Source organism: Mastigoproctus giganteus, chromosome 12 (genome assembly GCF_048544385.1).
Source record: "Mastigoproctus giganteus isolate SK-2022 chromosome 12, ASM4854438v1, whole genome shotgun sequence".
Classification (NCBI taxonomy): Eukaryota; Metazoa; Arthropoda; class Arachnida; order Uropygi; family Thelyphonidae; genus Mastigoproctus; species Mastigoproctus giganteus.
Genome location: NC_143586.1, coordinates 112485184 through 112502919, shown reverse-complemented (window position 1 = coordinate 112502919; position 17736 = coordinate 112485184). Strand labels below are relative to the sequence as shown.

Below are 17736 nucleotides of genomic sequence, written 5' to 3'. Positions count from 1 at the left end.
GTCCTTGACAGGTGTGATCTACAGGCACGCGACAACGTGACGACCAACAGCAACGCCAACAGTGACGAGTCATCCACGAGGGCATTTATCCCATACTACCCCAACCTGTCACAACAGATCGGTAGAATCCTAAAATCATATGGGATAAAATGCATCCAACTCCCAGGCAAGAAACTGCGTTCTCTTATCTCCAATGTAAAAACACCCGTCCCCACTCTTCTACAGAGTGGTTTGGTCTATCGCATCTCTTGCCGTGACTGCACCAGCTGCTACTTTGGAGAGACTGGACGTCGACTCGAGAAACGTCTCTCAGAACATAAAAGGGCGATCCGTTTGGCAGATGTAGAACACTCAGCTATCGCCGAGCACGTCTGGACAACCCGCCACGACATCGACCCACACCGCGATATCGTGGTTGTGGACAGGTCACACCATTACCTAAAGCGCACCTGGTTGGAATCGTTAAATATAAAATGCTCGGATGCCTCTTTGAACAGGAACAGTGGTTGCCAAGTTAACCCCATCACAGGGGCAGTAATTCTATCCATAGACAAACGCTGGCCACGTCACCATCATATGTCACAGCCACAAACATCAACAAACAATTAACCACGCGCCTCACGCACCATCCTGGCAGTGCACATCTCTATTCCAACTGCCATTTATGTATTCAATCTGAAGAAGGCTACCTCCCAGCCAAAAGCTTATTAACTGTAATTCTAGTTTAGTTTGCTCTGAGAAACAAAATAAAATTTTCGTAATTCTTTCATGGTTATCACACCCGATAACTCAGCTCAGCTCCCCTACCAAATACACTGATAATAACTTTTTTGTCTTTATATATATAAAGACAAAACTACAATTGTAAGAGTATAATTGGTACTATATAAGTATTCAAAGTGCATTAAAATATTGGCATAAAAGAACTCAGCTGGTCATAAGGCCAAAAAAACCTATAAAGAGTAAGTTGTTGTTATTTGGTTTTTAGGAGCATTAGCAACTAAAGCCATATTGCTCCTGGGATGCGGTGGTCATTCCCTGACCTTTCCACATCCTCCATATTTGGTGGCTCACGGGCTCGAACCCCGGTCTAATCAAGAAGCATGTGCTATGCACAGCTGCTCCTGCCCACCTGGATATAAAGATAGCCCGTTTTGGTTTACATTGCTATACCCTAGAAACAAACATAATTAACAATAAAATAAAAATATAAAATAGAATAAAATGAAATAATGATTATAGAGCTGATTATTGATAATTGGATACATTGAGTGGCACTTTTTCGAGGGCTAACACCATTCAATATATCCCACCAATAATTAGCAAGGCTATCAGTTTCTGACTGTTATCTGCCTGTTAAACTAGGTCCAAATAATTAAACATAAAGGCAATCTATGCTAAACTTTAAATTTAACAGCAAACCGGCTAGCTCAACAGATAGCTTTGAAACGAATATACAGAATATAATACAAAAAAAGAGTGCCAACCATAATTTTCACTTCAGATGTGGTGTTTATTATTTATTTTATACATGTGCAATACATATACATGTGCAAAAGAAAGCTTATGCTGACATAAGGAGAAAGGAGGTAAGAATAAGTATAGTAAAAGTACCTCAAGTTCCCACGAATTGCTTTAACAGATCTTGAGGTATAAAATTTTAGAGTTAGAAAGTAAAAATTGAAAAGCAAAGAAAATTTTATAATGGTACTTAGGATATACCGGGAGCATAACTGCCCGACCCTTTAGTAAGGGATCCTGGTATAATTACAGAGGGTTAAAGGATGGTATTTAATGGACAAAAACAGGATTACAATAATGAAGAAATATAGAATAACAATTGTAGATAATAATAATAAGGAAATACAGTAAACCCCTGCTATTTGCAGTATCTGTATTCGTGGTTTCGCGTATTCGCGATCGCTGATTCGATATAAAATGAAACCTAAAAAAGTGTGAATTTTAAAGCGCCGTGAATATTTTCCAGCATAAAAAAACATGAGCGTGGCTAAAATTATCTTCCCCGGTTAAAACAGCGCTCAGTGGGTGGGGGGAGAGGGGTGACAAAATCGCAAGCGTGGATGTTTCTCGCTAATCCTTGTTCAGTATGTGTTATGCACTTGTCATGGAAGGTTTCGTCGTTTGCTTTTAATTTATATGCTTATAAATTGAATAAATTTATCAATTTATAAATTGATATGTTTACAAAAATGATAAATCTACCATTCTGCAGTGTAAAACAGACTTTTTCGAGTGTGTTAATGGAAGAAAGTGACTTTATTGTGGACAAATTCTTTTTAACCCCTACAAAAATATGGCTATGAATAAAAAGAGAAATGTGAAAATATCAAAGAAGGTGATGACATTAGCGAATAAAATTGAGTTATTAGATAAAATTTCTAATGGTGAAAGTGTCTCCTCAGTGGCAAAACATTATAAAATCAATGAGTCAACGGTACAATCAATCAAGAAATTGGAAGAAAAAATCCGCCGTGGTGTCCGTGAAAATGTGCAAATTTCTTCAAAAATTTGCTCTGTAACTTGTGATGTTAAATTAGAAAAAATGTAAAAAGCTTTAAATCTGTGGATAGAAGACCGAACTCAAAATAAAATTCCGTTAAGTTCACTCATCATTCGTGAAAAGGCAAAACTCCTTTATCAACACTTTAGCGAAACTGGTGATAGCACTGGCGGGATAAGTTTTTTTGCTAGCAAAGGCGCTGATTTGAAAGATTTGTTTGAAATTTCTAATAAATATTACATTTAATATTAAATTGTTTCTTATTTTCATTTCGATGCCATATGCTTGCATTTCACTATGTACTGTGTATGTACATAGTTATATTATGAAGGTACATATAATACATACACAGACAAAATTTTAGACTAGTTTTTCTTATATATTTCATACTTTGAAACGGAACCCCTTTAATTCTATGGGAGCCATAACTCAGTATTTGCGTTTTCGGTATTCGCGACATTTCTCAGGAACGTAACCCACACAAATAGCGGGGGTTTACTGTATTTACTATTATAAGAGTATAATTGGTACTATATAGGTATTCAAAGTGTATTAAAACACTGGCATAAAAGTATTCAGTGGGCCATAAGGCCAAAAGTACCTATAAAAACTAAGATAGCCCATGTTGGTTGCTTTTATTTCCTTATTATTATCTACAATTGTTATTCTATATTTCTCCATTAAGGGAAGGGTACCACCCCAAGCCCATATGACCGAAATGACCCTGGCCCTGGGAATTCCTAGGCTGCCCTCTCTCTCATTGAACAAAGGAGACTTGTAATTACGATAAAGAGGATGACTAGCCTTATTACATCTCCTTCATTCTGGGATCTATATGTCTGGAGGATTCTACCTGCCCAGCTCTGAGCCACCCCAACAATTTGCCCTCTTCACTCACATCTCCACTTATCAGAGCGCTTCTTACCCTACCAGATGCTGAAAAAAATCCAGGGCATCGATGCTGACTTAGACAAATTTGCTGTTAACCGACACTATAGGAAGAGGATTCTGGATCCCACACATCCCATGCCCTCTAATCACTCAGCACAGACAGAGGGCTTCCTCGAAGCAATCTAGTGACATGCAAATTCATCCCAGCTTCCCACCAGTAAGGAATAGTCAAACTGTCCAGACAGTCTGCAAAATGAAAAGCCTTCTCTTCATCACATCCAAGCCAACATGCGCTGCACTCGTCACTTTAATGCTCTGATTAATTACTGAGCATACCGGGAAAGGAGCCAGTGGTGCGTGCATCAACTGCCTCTTTTCATGCTGTTCTCTCCCATGAGCTGCAAAGATGAAAATCGGGACTTTCAAGTGTCATTTTGTTAATTTCATCTAAATATTACGTTACACCAGTATTTATTTAATGTAATTTCATTTAATGTAATTTTTATGACATTTTAATATTTTTATGTAACCTACTGCCATTATGGAAGTCATTGTATCATCTTATTAATGTCTTATGCCACTTGATGTTATTTCATTTAATTTGTTTTATGTCCTATATCACTTAATGGCAATTTATTTATTTCTGCAATATATCTGCTTGTTATCATCTCTATAAGTGTTAGCCCCTGGCCTTTTGGCCGTGAAGGGATATTGCAGCATGACCTGATCATGTAACTGTCACAATTGAAGGTGGTGCAATAAAAGATTTTCTTTCTCTCTCTCTCTCTCTCTCTCTCTCTCTAAATTTTGACAGTTTATTCATTAACAAATAAAACATCCTTCTTTTATCAAAACGAGCAGGTTTAAAGAAAAATAAGGTCAATATCTGACAAAGATGTAAACAAAACTTTTCACCACAAAAAAAAAAAAAAAAAAAAAGAAAAAAGCATGTAATGCTTGAAATCGTGTTTATAAATGAACAATAAATTAGAAAGTATGAACCAGAGCTGTAATGCTCAATACGTTCTATGTTGATATCAATATTTGTAAAATAATAAGAGAAGTTTACCTCAATATAGTACAAAGAATACTTCCGTATAATACTCTCCAGAAATTAAAACGAAAAAATCAAAAATCTTACATTAGAGTAGAAAATAATTAAAAATCAATTTAACAAAATTAAAAATCAATTAAACACCATTAAAATCAATTTAACACAATTAAAAATCAATTTAAAGCAATTAAAAATAAAAGTAAGGAAAATTATTTAGAAATTTTTTTCATTAAATTCTTTTAATTAATTTTCTTATTTTTAATTTTGTTAAATTGAGTTTTATGGTGTTAATTTGATTTTTAATTATTTTTTACTCTAATGTAAGTTTTCTGATTTTTTTGTGTTAATTTCTGGAGAGTATCATAAGGAAGTGTTCTATGTACTATATTGAGGTAAACCTCTCTTATTATTATACAAATAAATGAACAATATAAAAGAAAATTCAGTATATAAATGGAGGCAGAAGATACATATAGTATAAAAATTAATTATTTGTTTTAGTTTATTAACGAAACATTTTCATAGCAAATACAAATTTCGAAAAACAAACAAATATTTATTCGTTCTTTTCCACGATTTCAGTTGTACTGCTCGTGGATAGAACACTTGCAGCTTCTACTCTATCTGCTACACTGTTTGATGCATTTTTTTTTTTTTTTTAATGAAAACCCCAAAATCAAGAGGTATTTGATCCTTGAGGTTGTCACAGACATTCTCTCAGATATGCCAGATAAGCTGTACTTGCTATCTGGGAGTCTAAAATGCTGATGGAACTGATATTTGGGTGATATTCAAGTCAAGTGGACCCAATTTCGGCGGAGTCTGGACGGTCTGTGACAGCCAAATCCTCTTCTTGCACCTTTACGATAGTGGGACTGTTAAGAATCCTGGGTATAACCTCCATGCACAAGCACGTTGTGGGTGACCACCCAGTGTGAACCAACGTAAGCAGGGGTCGAGGTGTGGCGCCCACACCACATGGAGGAATGCCTCCCCTTTGTGTTACTAGGCAATACTAGGTGGTAGATAACTCTCATCAACCGGTGCAATACCACCACTTTGCTTATTGGAGGCTTGAAGTGGTGGAACCCATGTTTAGTCTCCAGAGCTAAGTTCCAGTCAACCCTTCCCCATCTCTTCCATCATGCAGTATGACTGATGACTTTTGAGGTTATGATGAACATCATGGTGAGATCCAATCTTCCTTACATTTCAAGGGTACAGCTCAAAAACGGTGTTCACAGGCCGGCCGCTATTTAGTACACCGGACCGAACAGATTGGTAACTCTTTAGGAGGCTTCCAGATCAGTAGTGTATAATCTTGCTACCTCTACTCAGCCAGATAGTGATTGGAGGGAGTCCGAGTAGTGTGTATGCGGGGGCATTGTCGAGGCCACATTATGACAAGGATCTGAGTATATTCTTAACATGTGTACGCCATAACCAAAAATTTCATTACTTCACACAGCATGTCACCCCCACTTTTTCTTACTATTGAATACACCATAAATAGTCAAACTAATAGAGTAAGCTTATCTACAAAAAGATCTAAACCTCCCAAACACTTCCTAGTTCACTTCACAAATATACGTGGTCTCAAATCTAATCTCGACGATGTCCATGTACTTTTTCTGACAAAATCTCAGTAATCGGTTGATTCAACTACTGCTCATGTCAGTTGCCCAAATTATTTGCTGTATGATTCCTTTCACCTCAAAGGTGGTACCTGTTCATATGTCTGTTCCGATATTGTCTGTCAGTGACTTGGTAATTTGGAATCTCCTCTTTTTCGATCTTCTCTGGCTTAAAATCTCTCTACGTCATTGTGTCAAATTCATCTGTTGCCTCTATTGTTCTCATATCCAGCTGCCTTCCGTTTTCTGGTCACACCGACCCAGCTGGTCAAGATGCTGAGGCTTTTGCAATTACTAATGACCTTGCACAGATTATTCATTTACCTACAAGAATACCAGACAATCCTAACCATAGAGCCAACTCGCTTGATCTTTTTTCTCACAAACAACCCTTCTAAGTACACGGTCAAAGTGAGTGGTCCTTTAGGCACCTCAGATCACAATTTGGTGATTGTCTCTTCTCCAATGGAGCCTTTATCTCATGGCTATTCTCAACCTCATATTGTTTGGCATTAAAAGAATGCAAAATGGGATGACCTGCAAGATTTCTTTTCTTCATTTCCTTGGTCAGACTATTGTTTCAAAACTTGTGATGTCAACATTTACTCAGATCGTGTGAGTGAAATTATTTTTTTAGGAATGGAATCCTTTATTCCACACTCCACTTTAAAATCTTGTTCTTTATCTAAACCTTGGTTTTCTAATAAATGTGCTACGGCTGTTCAAGAGAAGAACATTGCATATCGTAATTGGCTTGTTTCCAATTCTTCAGTTTTATTTTCTGCCTACACCAAAGCTCGCAACAATTGTAAAGCAGTTATTACTCAGTCCAAACTAGATTTTGAACAGGCTAAGAGTAGAAAACTTGCTTCTTGCCCTAATGGTAGCCAAGTATTCTGGTCTCCTAACAAAGCTATTGGTAGCAAATTTTGCCCATCTCTGCTAACACCTCTGTCAAAACCAGACGGTTCTGTTGTCACTTCAGCCAAGGATAAAGCTGACCTGCTAACAACCCATTTTTCTTCAAACTCGTGTATTAATGATCTTGGTAAAATACCTCCCACCATTCCTAACAATGTTGCATTCAATGCCTCCAGTGGTCTTCCACCAAAAGGATGTCAGAAGGATTTTGATGAATCTTAATGCTAAGAAAGCTCCAGGTCCTGATGGTATTTATTTCTCCACTTGTTCTCAAAACCTGTGCTCCCAAACTTACTCCTGTTCTTTGCCACCTTTTTTCACTTTCTTATTCCAAAGGTGTTTTTCCTTCTGCTTGGAAATTTGCTCATATCCCACCAGTTCCTAAAAAGGGTGACAAATCCCACCCATCCAGTTATCGTCCCATTGCAATTACTTCTATTTTTCTAAAGTAATGGAGAAATCAATTAACCGCCAACTCTTAAACTACCTATAAACCTTTCATCTGATCAATGATCGCCAGTATGGATTACATCAGTGTCGATCCACTGGTGATATTCTGGCTTATGTTGCCGATTTATGGACAAATTCAATGGAAAAGTTCAGTGAAACCCAAGCAGTTGTTCTTGACATCTCAAAGGCTTTCAATCGTGTTTGGCATAAAAGTCTTCTAAACAAGCTTCCATCTTATGGTTTGCCAACTGTTTTTTGTAATTGGTTATCCAGTTTTCTCTCTGACTGCTCACTGAGAGTGATGGTAGATGGCTGTCTATCTTTTAGCTTCTGCACTAATGCCACTGTCCCCCAAGCTGAACCTTTGGGGACACCCAAAGGTTCAGCTTTGGGGACACCATCATTAGTTCTTTCCCCCACTCTTTTCCTCTTGTATAATAATGACCTTCTTCTCTTGACCGGAAATCCTATCCATAGTTTTGCTGATGATAGCACATTGCATTCCACTTTCCAGTTTGAGAAACCTTGCCCTGCTCAATCAGCTTCAATTTCTCGAATATCTGCTACTAATTCCTTAAATGCCGATCTCCAGGTAATTCTCCAGTGGGGCAAAGACAACTTATTTTATTTCAATCCTTCTAAAACTCATTCCTGTCTTATATCTCGCAAAAAGGATTCTTCTGCTTCTATACTATGTTTATCTTTGGTGACACTCCGATTTCTAGGCAAGAAGATATACAGCCACTCCCCAGCTATAATACTCGACTTATGGAAATTTGACTTTACAAAAGTTTTTGCCGCCAGTGCAAACTTAAAAAAATTGTGGAATCGCATTATGCACCCTGTAGGAATAAATGGAGGTATTATGAAAATATTGTAACATGAACCAATAACACATTTTTTTTTTTTTTTGGTAATTCATTCCATGACCTTGGAAGTTGAAATTTTCGCTATAAAACTAAGCTATTATCTCTCTAAAAGGTCATTTTTATAATGGAAATTGTACTACTTTTATCGTTATCATATGTTCCGTTATAAGAATCAATTTTAAACTCCTTTGTGATATTTTTCATAAACAGATTTCTGGAGGTCACAACTATAAAACAATAAAAACAATTTGCACTTTTCGGTTTATTGGGCTTTTCTGTTAGCGCAATCTATTATAAATGGGTAGTAAACTCGATCTTATTGCATTTGCAATAATACTGATAACTGGAATTATCCAGGTTTTACATAGCAGTATTATGGTGAAATGAGTTCCCTTTCACTGAAATCTTCAATCATATAAAGAACATAAATAAATTGTCAAAATCTTCTCTTCATTCATATTTACTTATTACAATGATGAAGGGAAAGGGACCAAGGGAAAGTGCAAGTGCTAGGAAACAAAACAAAATTGATTTAGAAATGAAGATGATTAATTAAGTATGAAGCAAGACAAAGTTTGTGTTCTATTTCACGGAATTAGGTCTCGCTGCTTCAAAAGTGAATACTATTTTAAGGGACAGCAAGCGTATAAAAGAACATGTTAAAGGATCAACGCATTTAAGATCAACAGTGATCACTAAACAGCATTCAAGTTGTATATTGAAAATGGAAAAGCTATTCATAATATGGTTGGAAAATCAGATTCATAAGCAAGTGCCCCTGAGTCAAATGACCATTCAAGCAAAAGCAAGAAGTATTTATGAAGATATTAAGGATAAATACGGCAAACTCCAAGCCAAGTTCATAGCAAGTAATGGGTGGTTTAACAGCACCACGCTGGTTTCCAAAGCATTAAATAGATGTGTTAGGAAAAGCCACTTCTATATCTCCTGAGAGAAAAAGAGAAAACTTGGTTTTCTCTTTTGCTCTCAGCATTACTTTTCTTCCAAACAGCTGTTCACTCTGTACAAATAGTAAATCCACCCTACCATAGAATATTGTTCCCACATCTGGGGCGATGTCCCCAAAGCCTCTCTCAGCTTCTAGATTCCATTCAGAAGAGGGCAATTAGGATAATTAATGACTCATCTCAAGAGTCTTGCCACCTGCTGTCTCATAGACATTCTGTTTCTGCTGCATGCCTTTTCTACAGATACTTCCATGGGTACTCTTCTTCTGAATTGGCTTCTATAATTCCCGCGCTCTCTCTCTCTCTCTCTCTCTCTCTCTCTCTCTCTCTCTCTTTCTTTCTTTCAAAACAGTCCGAACACATGCTGCCACCAGCCAACATCCATTTACTGTCCAACTTCACACTCACAGAACCAACTTTTCATCTTCCTCATTTATTCATTCACAATTGGCATTTTCTGAAAATTACAGTCTACAGAAGTTGAAGTCTGATGTTAACAAATATCTTCTTTCGTCTTCTCGACCTCCAATCCAAGCACAGTACTAGATACTATAGGTTTGGTGTTTTCATAAAAAAAAAAAAAACAGGTAAGTTTCTTCTGCAGTAAGGATGAAGACCATTGTATTAGCAATCAATTTAGGTTAAATCCTGCTGGCAGCTAAAACAGACAAGAGGGCAAGGCAGCCCTGAAAACAAGTTATAATTTCTCTGAGGCTATGTAACTTAGCTAAATTAGAAGGTTGAATTTGTTTATGTTAGGTTATTTAAACTACATAACTTAATCCAAACTGCTATTGCAAATTACAGCCATTCAGCTGGTCATACAGTACCTGTGTGAGTTGGTGGCCAATTTTTGCTCTCAGCTGTCCTTTAGGACAGCTGAGAGCAAAGAGTGAATGGAAATGCTAAGTGTAAATACCGCTGAAAAAATGTATCCGTCATTAAATCTATGGTTAATCTCTTCCATATACAGTGACTTACTAACATGCAAAATCAATAGCTTTAATTCTATGTAACCAAAGTTTTCTTGACACCATTATAACTAGCCGTGAAGCTTGACAGATAAATAGGTAAAGTAGGGATAAAAAAAAAGAAACAGGCAGCTCAATTAAGGTCACTTGATTGGCTTTCCATTCTTGAATAACACTATGGAAGAGAGGGCTACATCACCTATTGTTTTCTCTCTCTCTCTCTCTCTCTCTCTCTCTCTTTCTCTCTCTCTCTCTGCAATGTCTTAACTCTCATAACAGAACAAACATATTTATAATGAGTTTGGTACTGCTTTCTTTCAAACAGATAGGATTGCCAAAAGTTCAATTCACAATTTGTTTAAAAATTTTCAGGCCAATTGGTCCCAGGTGAGATAGCAGGTTCTGTAATAACACTATGGAAAAATGGACTACATCACCTATCATTTTTCTCTCTCTGCTATTGTTACAATGGCAAAAAGGAAACCTAGCAATCTTTATTATTATATGTGAGAAATTGACTGAATTTATCCACAGTCCATTATTAAAAGCAAAATGCCAATAACTATTCCTTTTAATACATTTAATGCCTCAGGGGCTCACGAGCTGGATACCATCATTCTTCTCTTTCTTGCCTTCTTGGTGATTCCCTTCTACTTTTGATTCTCTCTCTCTCTCTCTCTCTCTCTCTCTCTCTCTCTCTCTCTCTCTCTCTCTCTCTCTCTCTCTCTCTCTCTCAGGGTAACATGGGAAAAACTTTTGTTTTGGCTGGTGCAGCATAAGCCTCAGGTTTCCTTGCACCATATGGCTAATAATAATAATAATAAAATTAACTGTTTTTTATTTATCTCTTTTAGTCAATAGAAACTTTTACAGATGTAAATAAATTCAACTGTTAGTGCTAAATGTTCACTGAAATTTGCCTCTCAAAAGTGATTCCACCACTTTTTTAAGGGTACATTTCAGTGCATTTTACCTTTTAAAACCCAAAAAAAATTCAATTGATGACTTTAAATTAATGATGACTTTAAATCTGAAACAGAAATCCACAGACAGGGAAAACTGTAGGTAAGCTAATGTTTGGTAGCATACTGTACTGTACTGTACACTGCTGATAAAAAATTGTATGCCTGTATTTTGTATAAATATTGTATGCTGTGATTGAAATTTAATTTCTAGTGCCATGTCAATTTTAAAAATTCATCCAATCCCTGAGGATGCAGAATTTTTAAAGCCTTCATTTTTTTTAATTGAATTTTCTTTTTTATGAATTTTTCTGATTTGATTTTGGTTGATAATTTCACTTCAATGTTAGCATACCTACAAACTTTCTAAAGTTTGCAGGTATACTAACAAGCAGGAAACAGAATAACTAAACAGGAGGAAAACAGGTGCTTTTTTTGGAAAATAAAAATGAAAAATGCAGAGGTTTTTAAAATTGACATGGCACTAGAAATTAAATTTCAATCACAGCATACAATATTTATACAAAATACAGGCATACAATTTTTTATCAGCAGTGTACAGTACAGTACAGTATGCTACCAAACATTAGCTTACCTACAGTTTTCCCTGTCTGTGGATTTCTGTTTCAGATTTAAAGTCATCATTAATGTTGAGTAGATGATAATTTATCAGAACAAACTTAAATCTGATGCTGTGCAAGTAGATAGTTTGAATAAAATTAAGGAATAAGTATGCAAATTATTAGAGGGAGGGGATATAGGTAGTGCAGAGGAAGTATGTTTTTTTTTTGCTGTATAAGTTTTATTTCTTGCATCATTTGTCGCTATTAATACTAATTTATAATTGCATCATTTATAATGTCAAATAATAGGTATGATATTTCAAAAAAGAACAATTTTAACTATTTCCAGCCTTTAATCCAAAATTATTGAATGGTGTACAAATATTGCAATGTGCTTGTTCAATTGATTTTTCTCTTAGTGCCCAACCCACTAAAAGATTAATGTTCCCAGATTGATCACAATATTGCTTAAATTTATAATTATATCAGTAAACAAAATAAATATTAAACACATGCAGGGAAACAGAGCTTTGATCTTGCCACACTATGAATTCTAAATTGGCTAGCAACAGCTTAAAAACCATAGTTTATCAAATTCAATGAACAGAATGTAAACATCTTAATGAAAAATTAAGAGCAAAAGTTCTATAATTCTATGAAAGTCTCACTAAATTTTTATAAACAAAATTAAGTTTCAAATAATAACTTACCAGGGTGATTAATTTGACTTAGGAGCTTGACGGACCTTGCTGATACTACTCCTCCGATATTTTGGATAAAGCCAGGAACAAACCTTTTCATTGTGATGAAAGGATACTCCTATAATTTCCAAAATAAATATATTTTGTCTTTTTATATTAACAAATATCTAATGATATAATATTAATATTACTAAATAATAAAAAATCATTAACGTCATTTCAATGGAGATTAGCAATAGTACTAGCATATGATCCAAGAAAGCAGGCATCAGCAAAAAAAATGAGAAAAAGAAAACCACTTCCCATTCACCTCTCCATCTGCTAGGGGTACAATTGTGTCCAGCTGTTTGTATGGTGTGCTCAGTAAACTTTTTGTGATGTGTATTTTTAATTACAGTATTAAGTTCCTATTAGTGCTACCACATAAAGATAGGCCTTTGAATTGCCAGATACAAGTGCTTTATTATTAGAGCAGGCAACAGATTAAATGAATTTCTGCATGCTCATTCTGCTTCTTTATACACACGCATTCAGCCATTACCTTGTAGTTAAACTTATACACGTGTCCAACAGACACTTGACCTTCAGCTGGCATTAGTCTCACTTAGCCGTCTGTTCTCCCCTCCCTACTTACACTCCTGCTATTTGTGGATTTCACTGCGCTTGTTGGGATAACAAAGGCAACTACTGGTCACTCTGCCAATTGTTTGCAAAACCACAACTGGTAGTGATATTGATATTGTTTAGTAATCTTACAGTATCTGAATTTAATATGCAAATACTACCTTCTGTAAAAATTCTAGCATCTGCACCATCTGTGGGTGCAGATGCTAGAATTGTAGGATAATGGGGTCAGACCAGCTCTAACCCCATTATCCAATGTATTGAGTGTAAGTAATTAATATGCAATGACTGTACCCGACCTGAAAAAATTAAATAAAAGTCATCAGAAATCATTCTGTTGTGACAGACAACAACAACTCAGAAATTCTCAGAAAAGCCCTATAACTGTTGTAACTCAAAACAGCATGGAATGAGGCACCATCCTCCTCTTCTGCTAGCAAAGTTGAAATGTTCTACTCTAGTTCACTTGAGTCAAATATGCCAATAACTGGAAATACCGACTCTGAACCTTACGTGGAAGAAGCCCCTAATCTCCCCTTGTTGGCTCCGAAGTCCCATCAACTTTCAGATTCATCAACTCAAACACATCTACAAGAGTAGCTCATAGTGTCTTGTCAATGATATATAGGAATTTTTCTAGAGGGATAAGGAAGTGATTATCCCCTTGTATAAGGCAATGGTCAGGCCACACCGTGAGTACTGTATACAGGTCTGGAGGCCTCATTTCAAGAAGGATGTAGAGCTGCTGGAACGAGTACAGAGAAGGGCAACAAGATTAGTGAATGGAACAAAGGGGTGCTCTTACGAAGAAAGGCTTAAGTTTTGCAAATTACAGTGTCTGGAGACTAGGCACCAGTGAGGTGATCTGATAGAGGTGTATAAGGCCTTGAATGGTTTGAGCATGCTCAATGCTGATGGGATTCTTCCTCTCGCTCAGAATAATCACCTGAGAGGGCATAAATTCAAATTGAGGAAAGACAGATGTAGGATAGACGTGCGGAAATTTGCCTTTAGCCAGCGGGTGGTTGGTTGGTGGAACAGACTTCCATCCCTTGTCGTGGAGGTTGATAGCCTAAATAAGTTTAAGGCTCAGCTGGACAGGTATTTTGAATGAACAGAGGGGTGAAGTGGAAGTGATTTTTTTTTTTTTTTTTTTTTTTTTGGCTGATGTGCTGCATAAGCTTGCTTTCTTGCATCAAATGCCTCTACTAATGCTAATGCTATTAACTAATCAACGGGCTGAAATTTCGGCCCTCAATGACCAAATTAAAAATCTCACGTCAATTATCGCTTGACACTTAAGGAAGCTAGGAAGAACTCTGAACCTACTCCTGAAACTAATGTTCTTAAAGTGAACAAGAATTCCTCATTACCTGACGATGCCCTTAGTATTGATACCATATCATTATCTTCCACTGGCCCCAATACTCCTACTGCTGCAAATATTAATTTGCCAAATCCTGTTAACATTTATGATTCAAGCCATTCAACAGAGCAATTTATTGCCAAACAGACTCTGTCATATGATATTCTGATGTAAATCAAACCACTTCTACCACCTGCTCTCCTCTGTAGAATACATCTGCCTGTACCACTATTTTACTAGCTCAGAGTCACCAAGTGGAATCATCATCAGTTAAGGCAACATATGCAAAAATAACTGCTGCCTCATATAATGAGGTTTGCAAACCCCTCTCTATAGGGCTGCCGCCATAGTGAATAAACCTGCTTCTGATTGCCAGTCTCAAATGTCACACTAAAAATCAAAACAGAACAAACCTTCGGAAAACGCTAAAGCCTAAACATCTCAAGCTGCTTTCTCCAAGCTTCCAGCCAAAAGTCATCAAACACAGAATGTAACTAATGCAGATAAATCTCAGTTACTTGAACAAAAATACAATATCACAATTAGTAGTAGTAGTAGTAGCAGTGGCATGTGATGCAAGAAAGCAAATGTATGAGCTTATGCAGCATCAGCCAAAAATAAAAAAAAAAAAAATCACACCATTCCCTCCAAATGCCTGTCCAGTTCCTTCTTAAATTTATTCAACCTATCAACTTCCACAACGACAGATGGAAGTTTGCTCCAGCAATTAACCACCCGCTGGCTAAAGGCAAATTTCCGCACATCTATTCTACATCTGTCCTTTCGTAATTTGAATTTATGCCCCCTTAGGTTCGTAATCTGAACAAGTGGAAGGATCCCATCAGAATTCAGCGTGCTGAACCCATTCAAGGCCTTATACACCTCAATTAGATCACCGCGCAGGTGCCTAGTCTCCAGCCACTGAAATTTGCAGAATTTAAGCCTCTCTTGATAAGAGGATCCCTTCATTCCCCTCACCAATCTTGTTGCCCTTCTCTGTACACGCTCAAGTAAATCTACATCTTTCCTAAAATGAGGCCTCCAGACCTGTACGCAGTACTCAAGGTGTGGCCTGACAATTGCCTTATACAGAGGGATAATCACTTCTTTTCCCTGCTAGCAAAATTCCTATATATCATTGACAAAAAAACTTCATATCTGCCTGCACAATTACTCCAAGGTCTTTTTCATTTTCTACCACCTTAAGTGTAGTACCACACAGTTGGTACGTTTCTCTGGGGTTACTTCTACCCATATGCAGTACTTTGCATTTGTCAAGGTTAAACTTCAGTTGCCACTTCTTAGCCCATCTGCCCAAATTATCTAGATCTTGTTGAAGTAGCACACTGCCATTACTGTCATTAACAACCCTGCCAACCTTTGTATCATCTGCAAACTTCGACATTAAGCCTGATATTCCCACTAAAGACTGAATTTTTGTTTCTAGGCTTGGAACCACCACTAAATCTGAAGATCTTATCAACTTAATTAAAGAAGAATATGGTTTCAGTGTGGATGTCCATTCTTTGAAGACATAGTGCCCTGCCTATTCATCTTTTATAATAACATGTCTTCCATCACAGACGAAAAAAAGTGCAGAATCTAAGCTCCCTCTTATCAGGAGCTCTAGTGAAATGCTTCACAGACAGACTGCCAAGGTAGTCCAAAATCTCTTCTCCAAATGCATAGCTATCAGTGTCCCTGCTATCTACACATACTGTGCTCTCTTCTTGTCATAGAATCCCCAGATATCAGCTGTTCAGTATTCAGAATTGAAGGAGTATAGTTAGTAACCTAAACCACGTTAGAGCAATCCAAGGCTCACGTATTTATGATATTTACCTGCTCACTGAAACCTGGCTCTCTATAGATATTAATGACCAGGAGATTATAGATGGGCAATATATAATCCATAGAAAAGACAGAGGATCTCATGGAGGTGGAATAGCTTTATATATATTCTAACCACATATTCTGTGAAATTGCATCAAATTTCTCAAATATTGAATCAATATTCTGCCATCCCCACCTTGGCAAGTTAAAAATTTTATTAGCATTAGTAAAGACATATGATGCAAGAAAGCAAGCTTATGCAGCATCAGCCAGAAAAAGAAAAAACAACTTCCACTTCACCCCTTTGTTCGTTCGAAATACCTGTCCAGCTGAGCCTTAAATTTATTTAGGCTATCAACTTCCACAACAAGGGATGGAAGTCTGTTCCACCAACCAACTACTTGTACAGTGAATAAATTGTAAAGGGAGGGTACATTGTATTTTTAACTATTTACATGAAACTTCGGATAATTGGGGCAGCCGCTTAATCGGGCCAAAATGCACTAGTCCCAATGTGTCCCAAATAACCGAAATGGACTGTATTAGACAAAGAATTGGTGATTACAACCATAACTGGAGAATGCAATGACACTGTTACCTGTCTGTCGAATTCTGCTCCATTCATTACCTTCTATTTGGTTACCATCTATTGTCTCCCCCCCCAATATTCAACAGGCTTTACTTAGACAGGATTTTTTTAAAATTTGGAAACAGAAATTTAATTATCTCGGCAGATTTTAACGCAAGGTCATTTTTATGGCACAGTAGATATAGGGATTCCAGAAGTTCTCTACTTGAAGATTCAATCATTTCATATAATCTAAATGTACAGAATCTACCTAATAAGCCATTCACTTTCTCCACCGTGAATGGTGAATCAAATATAGATGTAACAACAAGCAAAATGGATGAATATCTCTCTGACTGGGATGTGGCTCCTAACCTTGTAAACAGTGATCATAGAGCCATAGTTTTTGGAATTAGTTATAAAAGTCAACAAACTGATTTCCAATTTAATATCAGACGGTTTTCTAGAAATGGAATTAACTGGAAGAAATTTAAAGTATATCTGGACAGTTATCACTCAAGACACTGCCACTCAAATTAATTCTTTTTCAGCACCAGAATATGTAAACTTTGTTCAAAATTGCCTGTTTCAGGCAATGGAATATTCTGCAAAGAGGAAGCAGATCAAACGCACAGCAGTTCCGTGGTGGAATGTGGGCCTTTCTAATCTTAGATCTCAGGTCCAACAGGCTAGGAAACTGTTTCAGTGGTACAGACACTTATCTGAGGCTGATGTCACTATCTATAAAAATGCATACCGGGATTTGCGTAAACAATTCCACAAAGAAACTGCGGAAGCGAACAATTCCTGTTGGCAAAGCTTTGTTCGTGATACTGGTAA

General features: G+C 36.8%; 1 protein-coding gene across 5 annotated transcripts in view; it reads right to left on the bottom strand.

Annotated features, from left to right (window-relative positions):
• LOC150077345 (C2 domain-containing protein 5) overlaps positions 1–17736 on the bottom strand; it is a 992151-nt gene that overhangs the window by 568865 nt on the left and 405550 nt on the right. For all 5 annotated transcript variants that reach the window (XM_090386765.1, XM_090386767.1, XM_090386764.1 and 2 more), the window contains exon 12: positions 12515–12623. In XM_090386765.1, coding sequence (XP_090242891.1) covers positions 12515–12623 — 109 coding nt within the window. The remainder of the gene's footprint in view (positions 1–12514; positions 12624–17736) is intronic.